Below are 18,933 nucleotides of genomic sequence, written 5' to 3'. Positions count from 1 at the left end.
AAAGCACCGCATTAAAACAAAGGACACATCATCTCCATATTGTGTCTATGAACAATTTTATTAACCACATCTCGTTACTTCCAAACGTAATAAATACAGCACACAGTACCAGTCTCATTAGTCAATTTGAGCTTTTTAAAAGTATGTTCAGCCTTGGTCCACTGAACAATAAGATACCCTGTGACTTCAGCACACACAGACAGTATGAGCGGGCGGACACACACCACCACCACCACACATGCGCACAAAGAGGACTGGCGGTGTCTTCACATGAACCGGCTTCCTCTGATGTTCTGCGTCCCTTGTTTCATCCCCCCCATCCCTTTGCTTGTCATCAATTCTTGCGGCAACTTCAAACGGTGGGTCTTTTCAGGTCCGAGCAAAGCTATGGACTGAGTCTGGGGGACAAAAAGGAAGTTGGAGGGTGAGGACAGAGTTAGGAACTTCTTTAGATGCGGCCTCACTTTAACGTTCTCCTTGACAGTGAGCAGGTTCGTGGATAAGTAATTGTGGAAACCCCATGTTTGTGTCTAGAGACAAACAATGCAAGCTAGATAAGAAGCGTCTGTGGGTGAGGGACGGGGGGCTCTGGGATGGTATGGCACGTTATGGTGTGGTGTGGTTTGGTTGGCTCTGCTGTCGCAGACCACCCCCTCGCCCATTGCCCCCTGTGCCTCTGTGAGGACCTTCATGAGAGGGCCCTTTGTTCTGGGCCGGCAGGCGCACCAGTGAGTGAATGAGCAAGAGCAGCGGCGGCCTTCTTCAGTGGCGGCTGTTTGTTTACACCAGCCAGTCCCGTCATACTTCATTAGCAGCCCAGCCCACCGACAACCTCTGATGTCCTAATCGCTGATGAGAGTGTAGCTGCCCATCAGCCCAGAGCCTCAGCGGTTCTGGATAAAGGGGTTTCTGGCATTCCCACTAAATGTGCCTGCCTTCTCAGCCACTCATGGTACGTGTACATATATGCACACAAACACACACACACGGCCTCTGTGGCGAGGGTGGATGCTTGAACTGGTTCTTTCATCGTGGGCCAAGAGGCACAGGGAGGTGAGTCGACATCAGTGGAGCAGCAACAGTCCCGAAGAACTAGCTCTGCATCACAGAGATGTGAGAGACCTGCCGCCCAGACAGAGACAGAGAAGGAGAGGGGGATTATTCAGTGCTGCCATCTTCTGATCACAATCATTAAAGTTTAACAATTATAATACATTAATATTTGCCAAATCAGTTAGGAAGTAAATTTCATAAAGTAATAAAATACAGGTGTTTCAACTAACAGTTATTTTGTAGACTATTTTACACCTGATAGATTAAACCATTCACCAGACACATCATAGTTCCACAGATGGTGAAAGTGATGTATTCAGATTGCTTGGTTTGTCTGACCAATAGTATGAAACCAAAACTGGACTTCTACCAACTGATTGATCAGAAATCCTTCCAGTGCAAGAAAATATGATGTGTACTCAAATTAACCAACCTCCTGAATGGCTTTGCCAAGACTCTCCTGGCTCTTCACAACTTTCCTGAAAGAGACACAGACCCACCGTCATTTTTAACAGTTACACAGTGAAAGTGGGAGAGACCTCAGAGGAAGAAAGCTAACCGGTGTATTCTGCGAGCCAGACTGAGGGTGAAGTTTGCAGAGCAGTCAGGCTGATAGGTGGACGGCACTATGGTGTAAGCTCCAGGAGGAAGAGAGCAGGCGTGACTGACGTCCTGGGTGTAGCAGTGAGGGATGCAGCTGGCCACAGGGTCCTCATCCCTGGGAATCGTCTGCTCAGATTCCCCTTCTCGTACCTGGATACATTTTTAAATGTGGATAATTTAACAGAGGCGGCTTAATGATGTTCAGTTACTCCAGTCTTTTACAACAGTGATGGTGCAAAGTCAGCATATAAGTTTCATAGATCAACGCTGATTTTCTGAAAAATTCCTTCTTGCTTTCAAACTGTTAATTTTGCAGCCATGTGCTTGAGGCTGGCCAAATAGAGACAGAAAATAGAAGGAGAGAAGTGAGGAGACAAGCAGCAAGCAGATAAACTCATACATGCAGCATATAAACAAGAGTACATGATACAAGGTGATGCATGATACATTATCAATTTACAATAGATAAAAAGAATGGATGGAAGTAGTTTCACATAATATATTATATATATATATTATATATATATATATATATATATATATGCACAAAATTAAAAATGTAATCAGAGTACAGCTTCAAGTTAGTTAAACTTCTGGCATATTGATCTGGTCAGTTAGTAGCAGAGGGAGTTGTTAAACAGTTTCAGTTGCTTTGGTGTTAACATTAGGTGAACTAGAGGGGCAACAATGAAAACATGAATTGTTTTACAGGTGGAGACCACTGACATTTTTTCCCCTCCTCATATTTTTCACTAGTTTTGCATTTGGCTTGGGTCGCTGTCACTACTGGTAGCCTGAGGCGATAACTGGACCCTACAGAGGTTGCACAGGCAGTCCAACTCCTCCAGGATGGTACATCAATATACACCATTGCCAGAAGGTTCCCCAGCACAGCCTCAAGAGCATGGAGGAGATTCCAGGAGACAGGCAGTTACTCTAGGAGAGCTGGATCTGCTCCTTTGTGCAAGGAGATTCAGGATAGGCCCTGCCAGAGCCCTATAAAATAACCATGGCACCGTGAAGCTCGACTGGCATTTGCCAAAGAACACCAGAATTGGCAAGTCCGCCACTGGCTCCCTGTGCTGTTCACAAATGAGGGCAGGTTCACCCTGAGCACATACAAGGGCACCCTGACTGCCATTAGGTATCAGGATGAAATCCTTGGACCCATTGTTAGACCCTACGCTGGTGCAGTGGGTCCAGGGTTCGTCCTAGTGCACGACATGGCTGGTGTGCAGACAGTTGATGGAGGAGGAAGGGACGGACACCACTGACTGGCCCATGTCCATCCTCTGATGAGTCACAAGGGAGACCTACACAATATTAGGAAGGTGGTCGTAATGTTGTGCCTGATTGGGGTAGATATCCAGCATGATTCTTCTCCCCCATTATGATCTGACGTGTTTTCAAATATTTTGATCATGAAAAGATCACGGATGCATAAAACTTGTGTGTGTTTGCCAACATTATTCCATTGCGGTTCAGATGTTTAATGTCAAAAATTAAGATTTTCCACTGATCGTGCCACGGTGATCCACGTCCATCACTCTGCATGCAAATTCTAGATAAAGATCCAGGGTTTTTTTCTACACCAGAAATGTCATGCTAGACTGTGGAAAGCGTCTTCCATTTCGAGCAAAAACTACCTGCAGCTTGAGTTTGAATAATATGTAAATCAATACAAGAGTTTAAAAGATCGGTGGCAACAGATAAAGAATAGTTGCATAATGACAATGTTTCTGCTCTGTTATTTAAGTTCTATGTTATTTTAAGCCACTGCTGCTTTAGACTGCTCACAAATTGTCACAAATCTTAAAATGCTGTCCAAGCAAGGAAGTAGAATAATTATTTTGCATGACCTGGATGAAAGACATTTTTAAGAGCTAAAAGATCCTTTAGCCTCATTCATTACTAATGCTATGAGTCTATGAGTGCTGGAGTCTAAAGCAAGGTTGCACCTCATTTATTTTCTCTTTCTATTTTCTTACTTTTTTATGTAAATTAATTTATAAAGTCAATGTAACGTTGTATGTACACCGATCTGGCATAACATTATGACCACCTTCCCAATATTGTGCATCCAAAACAGTTGTGGAATGGACATGGGCCTTCTGAGGGTGTCCTGTGGTGTCTGGTGGCAGACTGTTGTTAGTGGGGGCCTTTGGGTCCTATGGGTTAAGGGATCAGGCTTGTTCCAGTGCATCTCACAGATAATTGATCAGTTTGGGATCTAGTGAATTTGGAGACCAGGTCAACACCTTGTGCCGTTTCATGTTTTTTTGAGTTGTTCCTAACTGTTTTTGTGTCTGTGTCAGGCTGCATCCTGCTGGGGATGGCTGCTGCCATCAAGGAGTGTCATTGCTATGGGGTGGGAGTGCCTGGTCTGGTCTAGGTGGGTGGTACATGTCTAAGTGACATCCACCCAAATGCCAGGTCCAAACGTTTCCCAGCAGGACATTGTCACAAGATTGTCAATGTTACTCACTTCTCCTGTCAGCAGTTTTAAGGTTATGCCTGGTCGGTATATAATATATATTTGCCACTGTAAAAACAGCAGTTAAGCTACAACTTAACCACCAATACTTAAACAAACAGTACAATACCTCTGTTAAAACAGACACACATTTTCCTAGATTTAATTACACACTAAGCTGACAGTTCATTGCAGAGTGACTGATGGCTCATTGCTTTTAGCCGACATCAACATTCTCCCTTAATGTCTCACTGACCTGATAAATGTGGAAGCCAATAGGGTGAAGGTCAGTGTCAGGGCGGCTCTGCTGAAGGGTAATCCTGACATTTACTCCTGATGGCCCATCGCTCACTGTAAAAGGGAAGCTGGGGTTCTGCCAGTGAGACAGGAAGTTCCTGCTTCCTCCAGCTGTCCTTCCCTCCACCCATGAGCCCCGGAAGTAACTGGTCTCCCACTCGCCATCTGTTGTTAATGGCAGTGAGGGTGCTGGGCTTTTCAGGGCACTGAGGATGACATGAACTTTGTTATGTTGTGACAGAAATGTGACAGTGGGGGCGAGGGGTAACATCTGGAAGTGTTTGGAAAATGTCACCTACTGTTAAACGTGATGTTCTCTTAATTCATGTACTCAACAGCTTGAATCTTGTCAACGTTTTCAGTATTTTTTACAGGAATAACATGGACTTGCTGACTCTCACTTCCTCTCAAGTCATTCTAACCTGAGGGATGCGGCAGAGGAGGAAAAGACCCGGATGAGAAAGCGGGCTTCTGCTCCTGGCTGGTAGGTGCTGGGGATAAGAAGGTAGTATCCAGGCTCCAGCTGCCTGCGGAGAACCACCTCTCTCTCGTAGGCATGGCAGTGAGTAGAAGCACAAGGAGGCTTGTTCAACATCCGGCTCAGATTAAAACGCTTCTTCTCCACCTTGAGAGAATTACACGTGAGTGATATGATTCAAAGCTGAAAAGGTCACACGCAAACATTACAAGACGGCACAAACCTTCCACACGTGTAGAGCGATAGCCTGGTAGTGCTGGTGCTTTGTGTTCTTGCTGTCATCGAGTGGTGTTTGTGCGTGTTTCTCAGGGCTTCTCCATTTCCGATGCTGCAGCAGGGATACCAGTACCTCACCTCTCTCACACACTTTGAGCCAAAACTTGGGGTTGCTGCTGTAGCCGATGCTGTTTCGGCTACCACCAGCAGAGAGACCTTTAACCCACCGACCAGGAAGCTGATGACTGTGTGGCAACACATTTCCTGTGAAACATGAGTAAAAAATGGGGTTAAAGGAGATTAAAATTTGAGACTGAAAGTAGGAAACCTCTTCAGCTAAATGATTTTGCAGTAACCTGTATATATGCTCTTTAAGTGTCCTTCTTTGTTGATGGGATATCCCACTGTCACATCATCAAAGTGGGACATAAATTCGGCCTCGTCCAACCAGAACTCGCCCTCGGCCACCCTGGCTTGTAGGTCTGAAGCACAGACAGGGTCGACGGAACTCCAACCTGCTCCACTGCAGAGAGACGTAGACAAGAGATGCCAACAACTATGCCATTGACAGCTTATGTTCATAATTATTAAACTTGACTAGCTGTAATTGTTCATTCTTAAAATACAAATCATTATAGCGTCTGGATCCACTCTATTAAAGATACTTTCACAGTCCTTCATGAAGAAGAAAAGATTTAGATGCATAGTGGCGATGAGATGACAGAGGCTGTCCATTAAATTAAGCCTGACCTTCTTTTTAAAATGTTCTGACTACTAGATATCTGGATTCAGCAAAGCTCCTTTTGAAGATACTAACTCTAAAGCACACATGCTTACCATATCCAGGCCCCTCCCCAGCAGCATCTTCCCCACGGGTTTCTGATCCTGAGCAGTCGCACTTCACCCCCTGACAGCCTCTTCACATCCAGCCACTCCATGACGGTCAGAGCGTGGTACTGACCCAGCTCACTGACTCCTACAAAGAGGTTCGGCAGGTGACGCAACCTGAAATTACTCGTTGCATTATCTAGAAGGAAACCCTTTTTCTGACCTCCAAGGGTGCTGTGAGTGGAGCAGCTGAGCGCACAGTCGTCCTTCACGGGGTACAGGAGGTTCAGGTCCAGCCTTCTCCTCCTGACTTGGTCACTGTCCTGCTCTGTTCGCTGCGCCTCCTCCTCCTCCTCTGAACCAAAGTCTCCCAGGCTCCAGTGCTCAGCTAGGCCGCCAGTCAAATCCACTAGGGCCTCAGACACCTGCCCAGCCCACAGTTGCTCATATGAACCATACAGCCTGGAGAGGATCCAAGGGATAGGCGGTGAGATTTACATTTGAATATGTTATTAGGAATGTATCAGTGAAAACAACAACAACTCTTTTATATCAAAATTCATGGTGTAGTCAGGTTAAAGGACAGATGAGAGGTGGCTCAGGCTACTTACTTAGCATATGCCTTCTCCAACAAGGCTACCCAAAAGGCAGTGGGGGAGTGGCAGCGCGAGAAGCAAAGAGAAGAATCAATACAAGGCAGTCGGTCATCGATTGTCACCTCTGTCCAATGTCCCTGCTGCCAAAAGCAAAACTGAAAGGAGCCCCTGTAGCTGCTGTCACCCCACTGAGGCTGGTCTGGAGGCAACACCTACAAGAAGGTAAGCGCAAAAGATCCTTTTTGACAGTCAGAGCTGCAGTTCCTAAAGATCTATTGAAATCTAACAGATAGTACAGCAGTGCAGTTTGTGTACCTTGTTTAAAAGCTGTTTGTTCTTGAGCAGGAAGGTGCACGCACAGAGAAACCAGCAGTCTCCTAACAGGCCTTGTTTCACGTGAGCCAGGTTGATGTTGCTTGGAAAGAGAGCTGGCGACTGGCAGATCTCCTGAAGGCGTGAAAATTAAATGAAAAGCGTGCAAATGGCGCTGGTTTCAAAAATATTAGTCAAAATGGATCGGAGAGCAGTTAACAGATAAGAAAAACATACTAAAAGTCTGTCTGTGAAGATTCTGAGTCATCCAGGTCACGGTGTGTCTAAGACCAAAGCTAAAACAAAGGCAACTGGGGTCATCCACGTGGCCTCTTCAGTTCTAAATGACTGGTGAGTTGTTGTTTTTTTGGAACATCTGCATGTGGTTAGCTTGAACAACATCCCCTAATTGCGGGTTAGTAATTGATAGTAAAGAGACTCTAGACATGTGAGTTTCAGGGGGGCACAACCCTTATGAAAACCTAAACTCTCTATCAGTCATTTAGTGCCAAAGATACTTGGATGAGAAACTCAAGAAAGTCCAGTTGCCTTACCTTTGTTTTCAGGCATGTTAAAGTATTATGTACGCTGAACAATGACTTTGTGCCAGCTCATTTCATAATCAAACCAACCACCTGATTCAGGAAATCCCTCAATGTCTGAGGGCACATCACGGGTGACAGGTGTTACTGAGCCACTATTCACACGGGCTCAACAACATCCCATAAACACCTGACCTGTGACAAGAAAAAGCATAGGAGGAATTCACTTTGACATTTCCAGTTTCCTCTTGACACGCCACACTGTACCTGTGGCCGTCGCCAGGTGATGTCTCCCTGCAGTCTGGCAATGGGCGTGGACCTGTCAGAGAACAGGGACGTGTCCTGAGTGGGGAAGTCCAGGTCCTCAAACAGACCCCCACTGTCTGTCGTGCTCTCCTCTTTCATGACTGCTGCACTTTCAGCCTGGATACTTGCCAGGTCTGTAGGTGTACCTCAGCCGGCTGTGACCATCCCCACTGCAGCCATTACACCTATAAACAACACATTAGCTATATGATATACGTGATTATGTGCTAAGAGAGGCTAACTCTATATGTACTCTAAATGTAGGGATATTTTAATGAGTGTTTGCTCAAATATAGTTGCTGTAACATAAATGCACAGGTAATGCATACAAAGAAAAGCTCAAATATAATTATATGGCTCTTACTTTGCTTCTTTGGGAGCATCTTTCCCTCGTAGCTGTCATTATTTACATCAACACGGCTAGCACAGTTAGCTTCAGCTAGCTTGTGCTGCGTTCAGGGACCGATGTGCGGGCATCCTCGTATCGCTTCATCTTATCATGGTTTCCGACACGTAACCACAGCGATTTATTATCAGCATGACACGTTTCGTTATGACTTAAACCCAAACCAGACTCCTTGCAGGCATCTTGCTGAAATTGAATACACGGGAAGTGTCTTCCGCTTCGCACATCCAGCAGGTCCCTCGTGAGGTGAATCCTTCCTGGGCTGTTGGGCAGTGCCGCCCACCGCTGGAGCTTTGAATTACACTCGATGTGGATCATAGTTGGGTAAAAATAATGCAGACTAATACAACAACCCTGTGACAGAGCATAGCTTCAGTGAATGCCACAATGTTCAAATGCTTTTAGAGAAATATTAATTTAATTTTAACAGCATTTTAGAGCCTGTATGTACTGGGAAGTTCAATATAAAGAGAGGTGTTTCCAGTGCTTTGTCCAGTTTTAATATCAGGGGAGGCCACAACAAGGAAAGATATAAAAATGTATGAAAAGTAAAAAAAAACAAAAAAACACAAGTATGTATAAATGAGATACAAATACCACATGTACAAAATACAAAAATAAGGCACATGAGTGTTATTAGTAAACAGTAGTTCAATTCAATTCAATTCAATTTTATTTATATAGCGTCAATAACAATACAAATCGTCTCAAGACGCTTTACAAAAACCCGGCCTGAAACCCCCAGAGCAAGCCAGAAGGCAACGGTGGCAAGGAAAAACTCCCTTTTAACAGGAAGAAACCTCGAGCAGAACCCAGCTCATATGGAGGGACCCATCTGCCTAAGGCCAGCCGGGTACAGACAGAAGAAAGAGAGAAGAGAACGGCAAGATAAACATACATTTGTCATAGATACACATATCTGACTAAAGCGTACATGTGGAATCTTATGATACAAACTGATGATGTTACATGACAGTTCGAAAATGTAAGAGGAATCATAGGCAGGTTGGAGAATTGTTCATTCAGGTAGGAGTGGATAACTTCAGGAAGTGTGCAACAGAGCATCAGTTGTAAAAATATGGGTAGACTAAAAATGCATGCAAGTAAATTTCCTTTATAGAGCTCAAGAGAGACAAAATACTAATCTAAACACACCAGATTATACAAAAGATAGTCTAACCAGATGGATCTAGAGCTTCTTTCTAAAATTATCAACAACCTCAAAAGCAGCCAACAGTCTTAATGAGAAGATTTCAACACTTGTACTTGGATCAGGAGTCTGATTACACAAGGCCCCAAAAGTAATCATATAAGAATCTTCAATAATCTAGATGGGCACTCAGTACAAAGAAGTCAGAATCGGTGTCTAATGAGACCTGTCGGATGAGTTCAAGAATGTGCTGCTCGGCAAGCGACATGGGAATTTCTTTAGCCAAGCCAGAAGGAAATGAACACACGTATAATCCTCTTTATCTCACATTTGAACACAGCGTGCCCGAGTTTAGTAATGTTTGTAGGAACAAGAGCAAACAATTTAAAACTGAAAGCATGGCTCATAAATAATATGTCAACAAGAGCTGAGGATTATAACCTTCATAAAAGTATCATTTATTTCAGCGCTGCGTTTTAGTGCAATATTCTGAGGTATGTATGCTTAATAAACTGGAAATCATATTTACTAACAGTTTTTTAGTGCTATCTTAAGCACCTTTGGCTTTTTGTCTTCCTTCCTTTTCTTACATCATCCCTGTTATTTCCCCTCTATTTCATTTCCCTTCAGTCATGCTAGAAGTAAAGTAATTTCAAGCTTCTCCCTTGTCTTCTTGACAGTTAGTACTTTTACTTTTACTTTACTGCATGCGTCTACTTTACTGCTCATGTTCATTCATGGATTTGTAAAAATTATACTTTGGTGTTTTTCAAAATATCCATAAAAACAACAGATCCAGGTTCTTGAAGTTATATATCAAAATATATACTTTATTTGATTTACAAAAACAGAATACAAATATTATTTTAATTCACTTTGAAATTGTGAGTTCATTTCATCTTTTGTGGTTTGAGTCCTTCAGGCGACTTCCGTGCGGACGGTGTTCATGCGTTTCTGAAAGACAAAAGAACGCACATTAGACAGAGTCACACAACACAACTAAATGAGTGCTGGTGCTGTTCTGGTGTTTGAGTACGGAGATAGATTGAGTAAAGAGGTGATCTTACCGTGGCAGCTTCTCCGTGGCCACCTGAACCCACCGGTCGTTCGGATTGCCACACACGTATTTGCCCTTGACAGTCCTGAAACTGTTATCAGAAGAGGGAAGAAATTCAGTATAATGGCAGTGCTGACAGTGAATATACGTGTTGTTTTAGTTGCACTGATTCTTTTTTTTTTTTCTTACATCACTGCCTTGAGTTTGCAGTAATCCATCTCTTGAATTGTGTAGTCTTTGAGCCTTTTAAGTTTGACTGGAGTTGTTTGGTACTGCGTGCAGCACATCATCACGGGACCTTCAAAGAAAAGAAGAATAACAAAAGTCTAGTTACATATTTACCGTAATGTCGTTCAGAACATAGAAATGTCTCACGTGTTCTCATAAACCAATAACAGTACTGAGATATAATACATCGTCTCGTTGCAGTCAATCATAGATGAAGTCATACTTACTGCTTTCAGCAATCGCCACAAGCAGCACCAGCAGAATGGAGACGCAAGCCACGACTTTTGCCATTATCTTCAGCGGTGAATCAGTTCTGTCAACAGGATTCTCAGCTTGGATGATCTGATAGAGTCTGCCTCTGGCTGTGAAGTTTAAATACTTTACTGCTCCCTGAGGGGTTTCCCTCTGTAATTTCCATCTTATTTGGGTCAAGCGGGAAGTATGACATGACTCTTACCTTTACCACAACCCCTCCCCTCCCATACAGGATATGCAAAAAAAAAAAAAAATAGCATATACAGTCTGTGTTACTAAAAGGAATGATATTACACAAGACATATATATATATATATATATATATATATATATATATACACAATTAATACATGTTTAATGTTATTAGTCATTAAATCTTATTTAACTTTATAATTTAATAAACATCAGTAGAATGTCATATATTTACTCTGGCACTGTGCAAATTTAAGTAAATGGTAAATGGCCTTGCTTTTATATAGCGTTTTTCTACCTATTGGTACTCAAAGCGCTTTACAGTCATAGACACATCTACCCATTCGCTCACACAAGCACTCACACATTCACACACCAGTGCCACGCACTGGGAGCAACTGGGGGTTCAGTGTCTTGCTCAAGGACACTTTGGCATGTGGCACATTCCGGGAATCGAACCGCTAACCCTCTGGTTCGTGGACAACCCGCTCTACCTACTGAGCCACAGTTACTTTAAATACTTTCCTAAGAAACAGAAAGCAATATAGTAGAATAAAGTACATATTTTACTTTGTAAATGAGTTCATTACTTTGGCGACCATAATCTCTTTTCTGATTTATATACCAAGCACATAATATGCGACGTGGGACACACAGCAGTTAACATGCTATACAGCAGCATGTTAACTATTACATTTTCACTTTATGTCCAATAGCGCAGAATTGCACGACTAGAAATAGATAAGAAATTATAGGACACGAACTCGGTGCCAGAGAGAAGACAGTAGAAGACATGTGCTCAGTGCATCGTCCCCCAGCAGCCTAGGCCTATTGCAGCATAGCTAAGGGATGGTTCAGTCCAGCTTGATCAAAAAGGAAAGTCTTAAGCCTGACCTTAAAAGTAGAGAGGGTGTCTGCCTCCCGAACCCAAACTGGGAGCTGGTTCTATAGGAGAGGAGCGTGATAGCTGAAGGCTCTACCTCCCGTTCTACTTTTTGAAATTCTAGAAACCACAAGTAGGCCTGCACTTTGAGATCGAAGTGATCTGTTGTGACGATATGATACAATGAGGTCTTTAAGATACGATGGAGCTACTTTGTGCTTTGTATGTGCGAATTTAAGGACATATCCTCGCCGAATATCCTATCCATTTAACTGCCCACTCTAAATGAAGTGACTAAAATTTAGTTTCATCTCCTCCTAAAATGCTGCTTTCACATAATACTTATAACAACAATAATAATGCAATAAACGTAGTGTGTTTTTTTTAATGGTATTGCTACTACAGGTATACTTGCAATACCTGCAATACAAATGTGATTGCAGCATGAGAAGGAGAACATGCACAGCAGCAACACTAAACCTCACAACGAAACATCCTGCTGACCTTAATGTGATACGGATGGCATTATAGAAGAGGCATTTTGACTGTGACCACATTTTCACTTTGCTTCCAACTATCTTTTAATCAGTTTTGCACTGTGTCTTGTAGTACCCCTGGTTAAACACATCATCATGACTCAGAAGTATAAGGTAGCAAATGGAAAGTCTGAGTCTGTTCGAGCACGGTACGATACGATGCGATACGATACGATAATATACGATATGATACGATACGATAAGATGCGATGTGAAGCGATAAGACACAGAAATATTGTACTATTAGTATGTTGTACTAAATAATAAGGTACCACACAATGTAGTAAGGTACTATAGGAAGGATGCAGTAGAATAAGGTAAGATGCCATACAATACATTACATATCATACCAAAGAATTCAATGCAATATGATATGATATGCATTTTGTCTCAAAAAAAGGCTGCACACAAGTAATTATACAGTATAAAATAAATGAATTACAAACAAAAACAGCGCAAACGTATTTGATCAAATCACAACCACAACTTACACTTAGGTCTACAGTATGTGTTGACCACATAGCTCATTCACTGTCATCTCGAAGCATGAGTGAAATAATATTTATTCACTTCACTTTCACTGGCCTTGTATTGCACATGCTGACTCACAGTAACACAGCCGTGTCTTTACGGGTTACTTCTTTTTTTTTTAAATCAAAAATCTGTTGTCAACAGGCCTTCTACACTCATTGTTATTGTCTGTAAGTACGTGGAAGTTATGCTCGTGACCATACAATTAAAGGCTGTGAAAACCTATTTTCCCTGTCAACTTCCTATTATGACGCAAGGGGCTCCTAAAGTGATGTTGTAAAAGTTTCTATAAAATTTTTAACCATTTTTGTGTTTCCGTGTGGAACTTGACTATGCTACTATGATTTAATGCTAAGCAACTGGTATCTACGCTTTGTAGAGCGAGATGGAAGATGAAGCAATTTATATCACAATGAAAAACAATAAGGTCGAGTATTTGAGATATTCTTAGTCCAGGTGTTTGTACACTAGTAGGTATCAAAAGAATATTCAAATATATATATATATATATATATATTGCATAATGCCACTGTCGGATGAAAACCGCCTCTATTGGAGCCCTGTTTTTAAAATTTTAGATGATATCGAGTTATAAATCATAACCTGTTCCCGCCCAGTAAGGATCTTGTTCTTTTTAGCTTAAGAAAATAAAACAATGACTTCCCTGGCGTCCTGTGAAAACGTCCTATTGAAGAATCTTTTCACAGCCGAGCAGCCTAAACTCCACCTACAGAAACGTGAAATGCTCCTGTTTTCATATGAATGTCGGGAGAGCAATATTTATACCTTTTTCATGCCAGATATTTTTGCCTTGTCACTGTCGAGAGGCACAAGTGTATAAGTGATGAACAACAGCTACTTAGCGGAGGCCGTGGCTCATGACACACTAAATCAAAACATGAAGAAGTTTGTAATCAGATGTTCCCTTGAATATTGAATCGCTTGATTGTTAAAGAAAAAAAGTTGGTTAATCTCACCTTTAAATTACTTAAGAGATACTAAATTGGTTGACTTATGTTTGGCCCCTGTTACACTAAGAATGCAGGCGACAGGAAGTTAGATAAGCGAAATATAGCTCAAGTATAGTTGCGGTTTGGCTGGAAAATTGATGATACATAATTTCACTGACATTAACTTATCATGACCTATTTCACTGCTCCAAATGCACTCTTTTTCCTTTGATGCATGGGTCTTGAGTACATACTACATGTTCCTTTGACCTAGAAAAGAACCTCAAAACAACCCACTCGTAGCGGGCCACATCACGTCAGCGCACGGAGGTCTTCACTGAAACTTCACTGCTCTGTTCACCCTCCTTGAATGGGTTTCCAACTTGTTTCTAAATGTCACCTAAGTTTCTTTTGATGAATTCTTTTTATGTCTCGTATGCACGGCAAGAGAAGGCACACCTTGTGCTGTAATTTCCCATGTTGGAAGGCTTTAAAATTACACTTTCAGCTGTCAAGGTGTGGTGACCTAAGATTTGTTGCCCCGTGCAATAAATTTTTGCTAGTGGATTTGGCCTGTAATTTTATGTTCAACTCCTTTGTTATAATATTTCAGTATTTGTGCTCAATTTTATTTTTATTTTAATACTTTTAGCTGGCAGCTTTGACTTCTGATTACTTCACAGTTTTGTGGTTACTTTTACAGCTTCTAAAATAGGATAATTTGTTATAAATGAAACCGCCCCACTGTAAAAACTGTCAAACCTGAAAGAGTCAGTTGAAAGGAGTGTCAGGGCCACTACTTTGGCAATAATCGACTTTCATTCAAGAATGTTTAATCTTATCATATGAGAAGATTGGTTCCTTTTCACTATGTCCTTTTATTTTTTGATCATTTTGAATAAGTTTGAACTATTGGTTGAGCAAAACTTCTACATATCTTTTTATATAGGCGACAAAGCATACAATACATTAATTAGTAAATCTATTAATGTACACAATATAATACATCAACATACCATATTTCTGTAGTACTTTTTCTTTTGATGCTTTAATGCTTTACTTTACTTTTACTTTGCCTAAATACATCATTTGTTCCTGCAACATATTTATATCGTCACAACATTTTTACACTCGCAGTTCCTCAAACTGATCTAATCTCGTGTACACACACAAATAATCAATACTTCGTCATATTTATAGATAAGGGACAATGCTGCTTCTGTGCACATGTGTGGGTGTGAGGGTGTGCGAGTGTCTGTGTGTGAGTGAGTGTGTTAACACTCCTCCAACTTCCCCCTTTTATATATATATATACTATTGCTATTTGGGGAAAAAGCTGGGAGTTTACTGTTCTGTTATGATGCTTTCTGCGTGGGCAGATCAGGGTTATATAAGACTGCCCGGATCAGCAGTTTGCCAACACAACCTCTCTGACTCCACCTGAAGACTGCAGGCGAGATAACAACTCAGAACAGAATCGCTGCCACCAACACAGAGGACAGATATGGTGTCAATCAAAGTTACAGTGATGGCGATCGCGCTCCTTACTATTTGTCTGCAGACAACAAACACATCTGCAGGTATTTATTTGAATCCTTGTCTTTCTTTCTTTTTTTTTTTTAAATAGTTATTTACTTAGTTTGTTGTTCAATTACACGGATTTACACATGCGCAATTCCTATTTCTGGATGTTACAAACAGTTCTGTTCTCTCTTTTTCTCTGGCGTTATCTAATAATTGTGTTTTCTACTTTTTCACAGCGTACCGTGGATGCTGTCAGAAATACATGACTGGCAGACTGCCATTTCACGTGATCCAGGGGTACTCAGTCCAGACTGCGACAGAGATGTGCAACATGAATGCCATCATGTGAGTATCAGTAAAACCATCTCTTGATTCTCAGGCCAGATTAAATAACACATGAGACAATATTAGTGATTATCACAAGCGCACAAATATTAATTTTATCTTTTCTTTTCTTTTCTTTTTTTTTTAATCTATAGTTTCTTAACAAAGAAGGGCATCAAGACCTGCACCAACCCTGCTCTGTCCTGGGTGATGGACTACATCGACCGTTTAAGGTGAGATTTTTTAGGAAAACAAAACAACAAAACAAATATTGAACTTCTAAAATGGCCAGAGGAGTAACTCAATCGTTTGTCATTGCAGGAACAAGGCACGAAAGGTTCACGTCGTCGAGACCTCCAAAGCTCAGAAGTAGACGTTGTGGGAAGAGGGGTCCGCTGCAGCAAATATCCTAGTTCTATCACGCCCTGCCTGTATTACCATGTTATTCATTAACCAAAGCTATTTCACTCTTTTGTAAAACTGCTCACATTGACAATGTCAGCAATGCAAATATTAGCTCTGTTGCAAGAGCATTGTAAAAAATATATTTTTTCTATTTACATATGTGCTTGAAAATGTCTTTATTTGTAAATATTTCATCATAAAAAGAATAAAATGTTGCTTAAATGACAATGAATAGTATGCTTCTTTACTGATTTCTTGGTCTCATATTACAATATTTCTGAAACTGCCTGCTTAATGACAGGTCTCTGAATAAAAACACTCTTCTTGATGTGTTCTTGGAAATGAACACCGTGCTGCACGTGTCACAGCTCTACCAGCATACCGCCGTGTTATCTGACTTCCCTGTTGAACATTCTCACGGTGAAAATTTCCAGCTCTGGAAGTTTTAGTGTGATGAAACCTGAAGAATAGTTCAGCACAAAGAGATGAAAGTCCTGCGACATCAGCAGGAGGAAGTCATAGGAGTTGTTTAGTTAACACGGAACAGGTATTTCCACACTGGTGCTGTAAATGCTGACATCAGCTATGGCGGTGAAGTGGAATGTCTGGTTTATTTTATGGGTTATAGTATAACAACTACTACTGTTGTCATGTCCAGCTTCGTTTAATATCCGTATATGCTACCGCTCTTCATCTGTTGCGGCTAATCTTTCAAACTCTTGTGGTGATTTGCATGTTATTCAAATCCGAGCTGATAGCGTGTCCTTGCTCGAAATGGAAGATGCTTTCCACAGTCGAGCATGACTGTGGAAAGGTGTAGGAAAAGCCTGGATCTTGATGAATTTACTTGCATTGCGGTGGATGTGGTCTGTCGTGGAACGATCAGTGGAAAACCTCGATTCTGGCTGAGATTCAGAGACGGTCACTGTAGCTGCATGTTATGGAATAATAGTGAAAACTGATGAACCAGTAGCAGAGTGAGATGAGTCTCAAAGATGGCAAACTCACTCTGACTAATTTTTACGTATCCTTCTCTGATCGGTTTATGTATCCATAGTTTACTGAACATGTAATAAGCTTGTCTACTTGTGAATGTTTCAAAAATATGTTTTTTTAATCCATGGTCAATTTGCCACCTATTGTGTTTTATTATATAATGTTTGTATCATACACTGTTGCCCATAGAGTTGGAATATAAAATATGTTTTACTGCCTCTCAGGAAATGATTGTGAAAATGGGATTTGTATAAATAGGAATAAAAAGAGAAATTATTCCAGCTTTACAGGCAACAGTGTGTACGCTGCATGCGCTTTAATCCCGGCTGGTCTCTGGTTCTGCTCAAGGATCTCAGTTGACTTAATGCTTGCTCTGAGGGTTAAAGCGTCTCGAGACAGTTCTGGATGTTAACAAAGCTGTATGAGTAAAATGGAATCAAATGGAATAGTGTAATATCTCTAAAGTGCAAGCATTTACAGTCATAACAGTGAAAAGCTGCAGCAGTGAAGCCGGTGGGTGCATTACCATGAGAAATTAAGCTCATTTCCGATTATGCATTTAACATCTCATTTGTAAATAACAGGATGCATCCAAGAGAGAAAAACATTTTTGAACGACTTTCAAGTTTAGCCAAAACTTCACAGACGAAGACGGGCCTTTCTCCAGCAATACATTTTAAATATTCTCACTCAACTTTCTCTCTCTCCTACGTCTGCACGGCAGAGAGCAGTGCAGCTTCATACACTTTGTAAAGGCAGCTTCACTCTGCTTGCTGATGAGACAGGAAGACGCCGCGCAGAAACAATCAATTGTTCTTGTGTTGTTAGCTGTCCTCAGTCTGTGAGAGCGCTGCTCACGCTCAGGCGCTTATATTGACAAGTTAGGTGCAGCTTGTTAAATGTAGATTGTGAAATAGAACAACGTGCGCACTTTTACAGCCTTGATAGAAAATTACAAGCCAAGCAATTATTTGGGCCCCCAACTTTCGGACATATTCTGGGACTATGGGGGACAGCACATGTATGTCAATGCCCGGGGCAAGCCATATTCTAGGATGCTGTGGGACAAATAAAGGTTTTTCTTCTCTTTTTCTTATCTTAATATTATGACCATGGGTGCAGATCCAATGTCAGGATTTGGGGGGACACAAAAGTGATTTTTTTTTTTTTTTTTTTTTTTTGCCGGTATGCAACTCATACCATGCCATCATAACAATCATTTCTTTTTAGATGTGAAACTAAAATGTGAAGAATGTTAAGTCTGAAAATACATTTGTTTCATTTCGAATAATTTAGGTTATTTTTATTGGGTGGGACGTCTGTGAAGGTTCTCAGTCAGCCAGGTCATGGTATATCCAAAAAAAAGGGGACAATTCATGTTTTTCAGAAATTGGGGGGGACATGTCCCCGTCCCCACTGAGATCTACACGCATGATTATGAATGAATTTTGTTCCTCTGTAACGTTCTACTTGAGCAGCAGTAAAACATTTTATTTATAAAGCAGTTTAAATATATTAAGCCAGGGTTACAAAGCTCTGAACTGAAAAGAGATTATCAAAAGCGCTTAAAAAACTTTTTATTTTAAAAATATTATCAAATGATGTAAAACCTATACTAATTAAACAATAGCTTATCTAAATCATGATTAACGGTGTTTGCTTTCCAGGGATGATTTCATACTTTCTGATTTCCACACTTAAACATAAATCAAGTCGTTTGAAAAGACTCAACACTAGGTGGAGGTAATGTCACTTCAAAGTGCTGTGCAGCGCTCGCATTAGTTTGCCTGTC

General features: G+C 41.3%; 3 protein-coding genes across 3 annotated transcripts; 1 reads left to right on the top strand and 2 right to left on the bottom strand.

Moving 5' to 3' along the window:
* Positions 1–39: 39 nt before the first annotated feature.
* capn10 (calpain 10) lies at positions 40–8,425 on the bottom strand. The gene is made up of 12 exons (XM_084547430.1): positions 8,069–8,425; positions 7,666–7,889; positions 6,860–6,991; positions 6,560–6,756; positions 5,958–6,410; positions 5,477–5,643; positions 5,128–5,384; positions 4,849–5,051; positions 4,386–4,632; positions 1,613–1,806; positions 1,487–1,532; positions 40–1,122 (listed from the first exon to the last, which is right to left on the bottom strand). The coding sequence occupies exons 2-12, from the start codon at positions 7,801–7,803 to the stop codon at positions 1,093–1,095; spliced, it is 2,064 nt and encodes a 687-aa protein (XP_084403556.1). The 5' UTR covers positions 7,804–7,889; positions 8,069–8,425; the 3' UTR covers positions 40–1,092.
* A 1,719-nt stretch (positions 8,426–10,144) lies between these two features.
* Positions 10,145–11,018, bottom strand: ccl20a.4 (chemokine (C-C motif) ligand 20a, duplicate 4). Its single transcript, XM_084547357.1, has 4 exons — positions 10,773–11,018; positions 10,507–10,615; positions 10,328–10,408; positions 10,145–10,214 (listed from the first exon to the last, which is right to left on the bottom strand). Exons 1-4 carry the CDS (start codon positions 10,834–10,836, stop codon positions 10,205–10,207), a joined length of 264 nt encoding a protein of 87 aa, XP_084403483.1. The 5' UTR covers positions 10,837–11,018; the 3' UTR covers positions 10,145–10,204.
* A 3,895-nt stretch (positions 11,019–14,913) lies between these two features.
* ccl20a.3 (chemokine (C-C motif) ligand 20a, duplicate 3) lies at positions 14,914–17,624 on the top strand. Its single transcript, XM_084545681.1, has 4 exons — positions 14,914–15,472; positions 15,653–15,761; positions 15,896–15,973; positions 16,062–17,624. The coding sequence occupies exons 1-4, from the start codon at positions 15,397–15,399 to the stop codon at positions 16,111–16,113; spliced, it is 315 nt and encodes a 104-aa protein (XP_084401807.1). The 5' UTR covers positions 14,914–15,396; the 3' UTR covers positions 16,114–17,624.
* The last annotated feature ends 1,309 nt before the right edge of the window (positions 17,625–18,933 follow it).

Source organism: Chelon labrosus (assembly GCF_963514085.1).
Source record: "Chelon labrosus genome assembly, chromosome: 6".
Taxonomy (NCBI): Eukaryota; Metazoa; Chordata; class Actinopteri; order Mugiliformes; family Mugilidae; genus Chelon; species Chelon labrosus.
This window is presented reverse-complemented; position numbering and strand designations above follow the sequence as displayed.

What these genes read in the sequence shown, in the direction of transcription:
- capn10 (XM_084547430.1), bottom strand. Translation starts at nt 7,803, where the DNA reads ATGAAAGAGGAGAGCACGACAGACAGTGGGGGTCTGTTTGAGGACCTG. An exon ending in TCACCTGGCGACGGCCACAG is followed by an intron (nt 6,992 to 7,665) that starts GTACAGTGTGGC and finishes TCACGCCTTCAG; the next exon opens with GAGATCTGCCAGTCGCCAGC. An exon ending in TCGCTCTACACGTGTGGAAG is followed by an intron (nt 5,052 to 5,127) that starts GTTTGTGCCGTC and finishes AATTCTCTCAAG; the next exon opens with GTGGAGAAGAAGCGTTTTAA.
- ccl20a.4 (XM_084547357.1), bottom strand. Translation starts at nt 10,836, where the DNA reads ATGGCAAAAGTCGTGGCTTGCGTCTCCATTCTGCTGGTGCTGCTTGTG. An exon ending in TGTGGCGATTGCTGAAAGCA is followed by an intron (nt 10,616 to 10,772) that starts GTAAGTATGACT and finishes TTTTCTTTGAAG; the next exon opens with GTCCCGTGATGATGTGCTGC. An exon ending in TGCAAACTCAAGGCAGTGAT is followed by an intron (nt 10,409 to 10,506) that starts GTAAGAAAAAAA and finishes TTCTGATAACAG; the next exon opens with TTTCAGGACTGTCAAGGGCA.
- ccl20a.3 (XM_084545681.1), top strand. Translation starts at nt 15,397, where the DNA reads ATGGTGTCAATCAAAGTTACAGTGATGGCGATCGCGCTCCTTACTATT. An exon ending in GACAACAAACACATCTGCAG is followed by an intron (nt 15,473 to 15,652) that starts GTATTTATTTGA and finishes ACTTTTTCACAG; the next exon opens with CGTACCGTGGATGCTGTCAG. An exon ending in TGCAACATGAATGCCATCAT is followed by an intron (nt 15,762 to 15,895) that starts GTGAGTATCAGT and finishes TTTAATCTATAG; the next exon opens with TTTCTTAACAAAGAAGGGCA.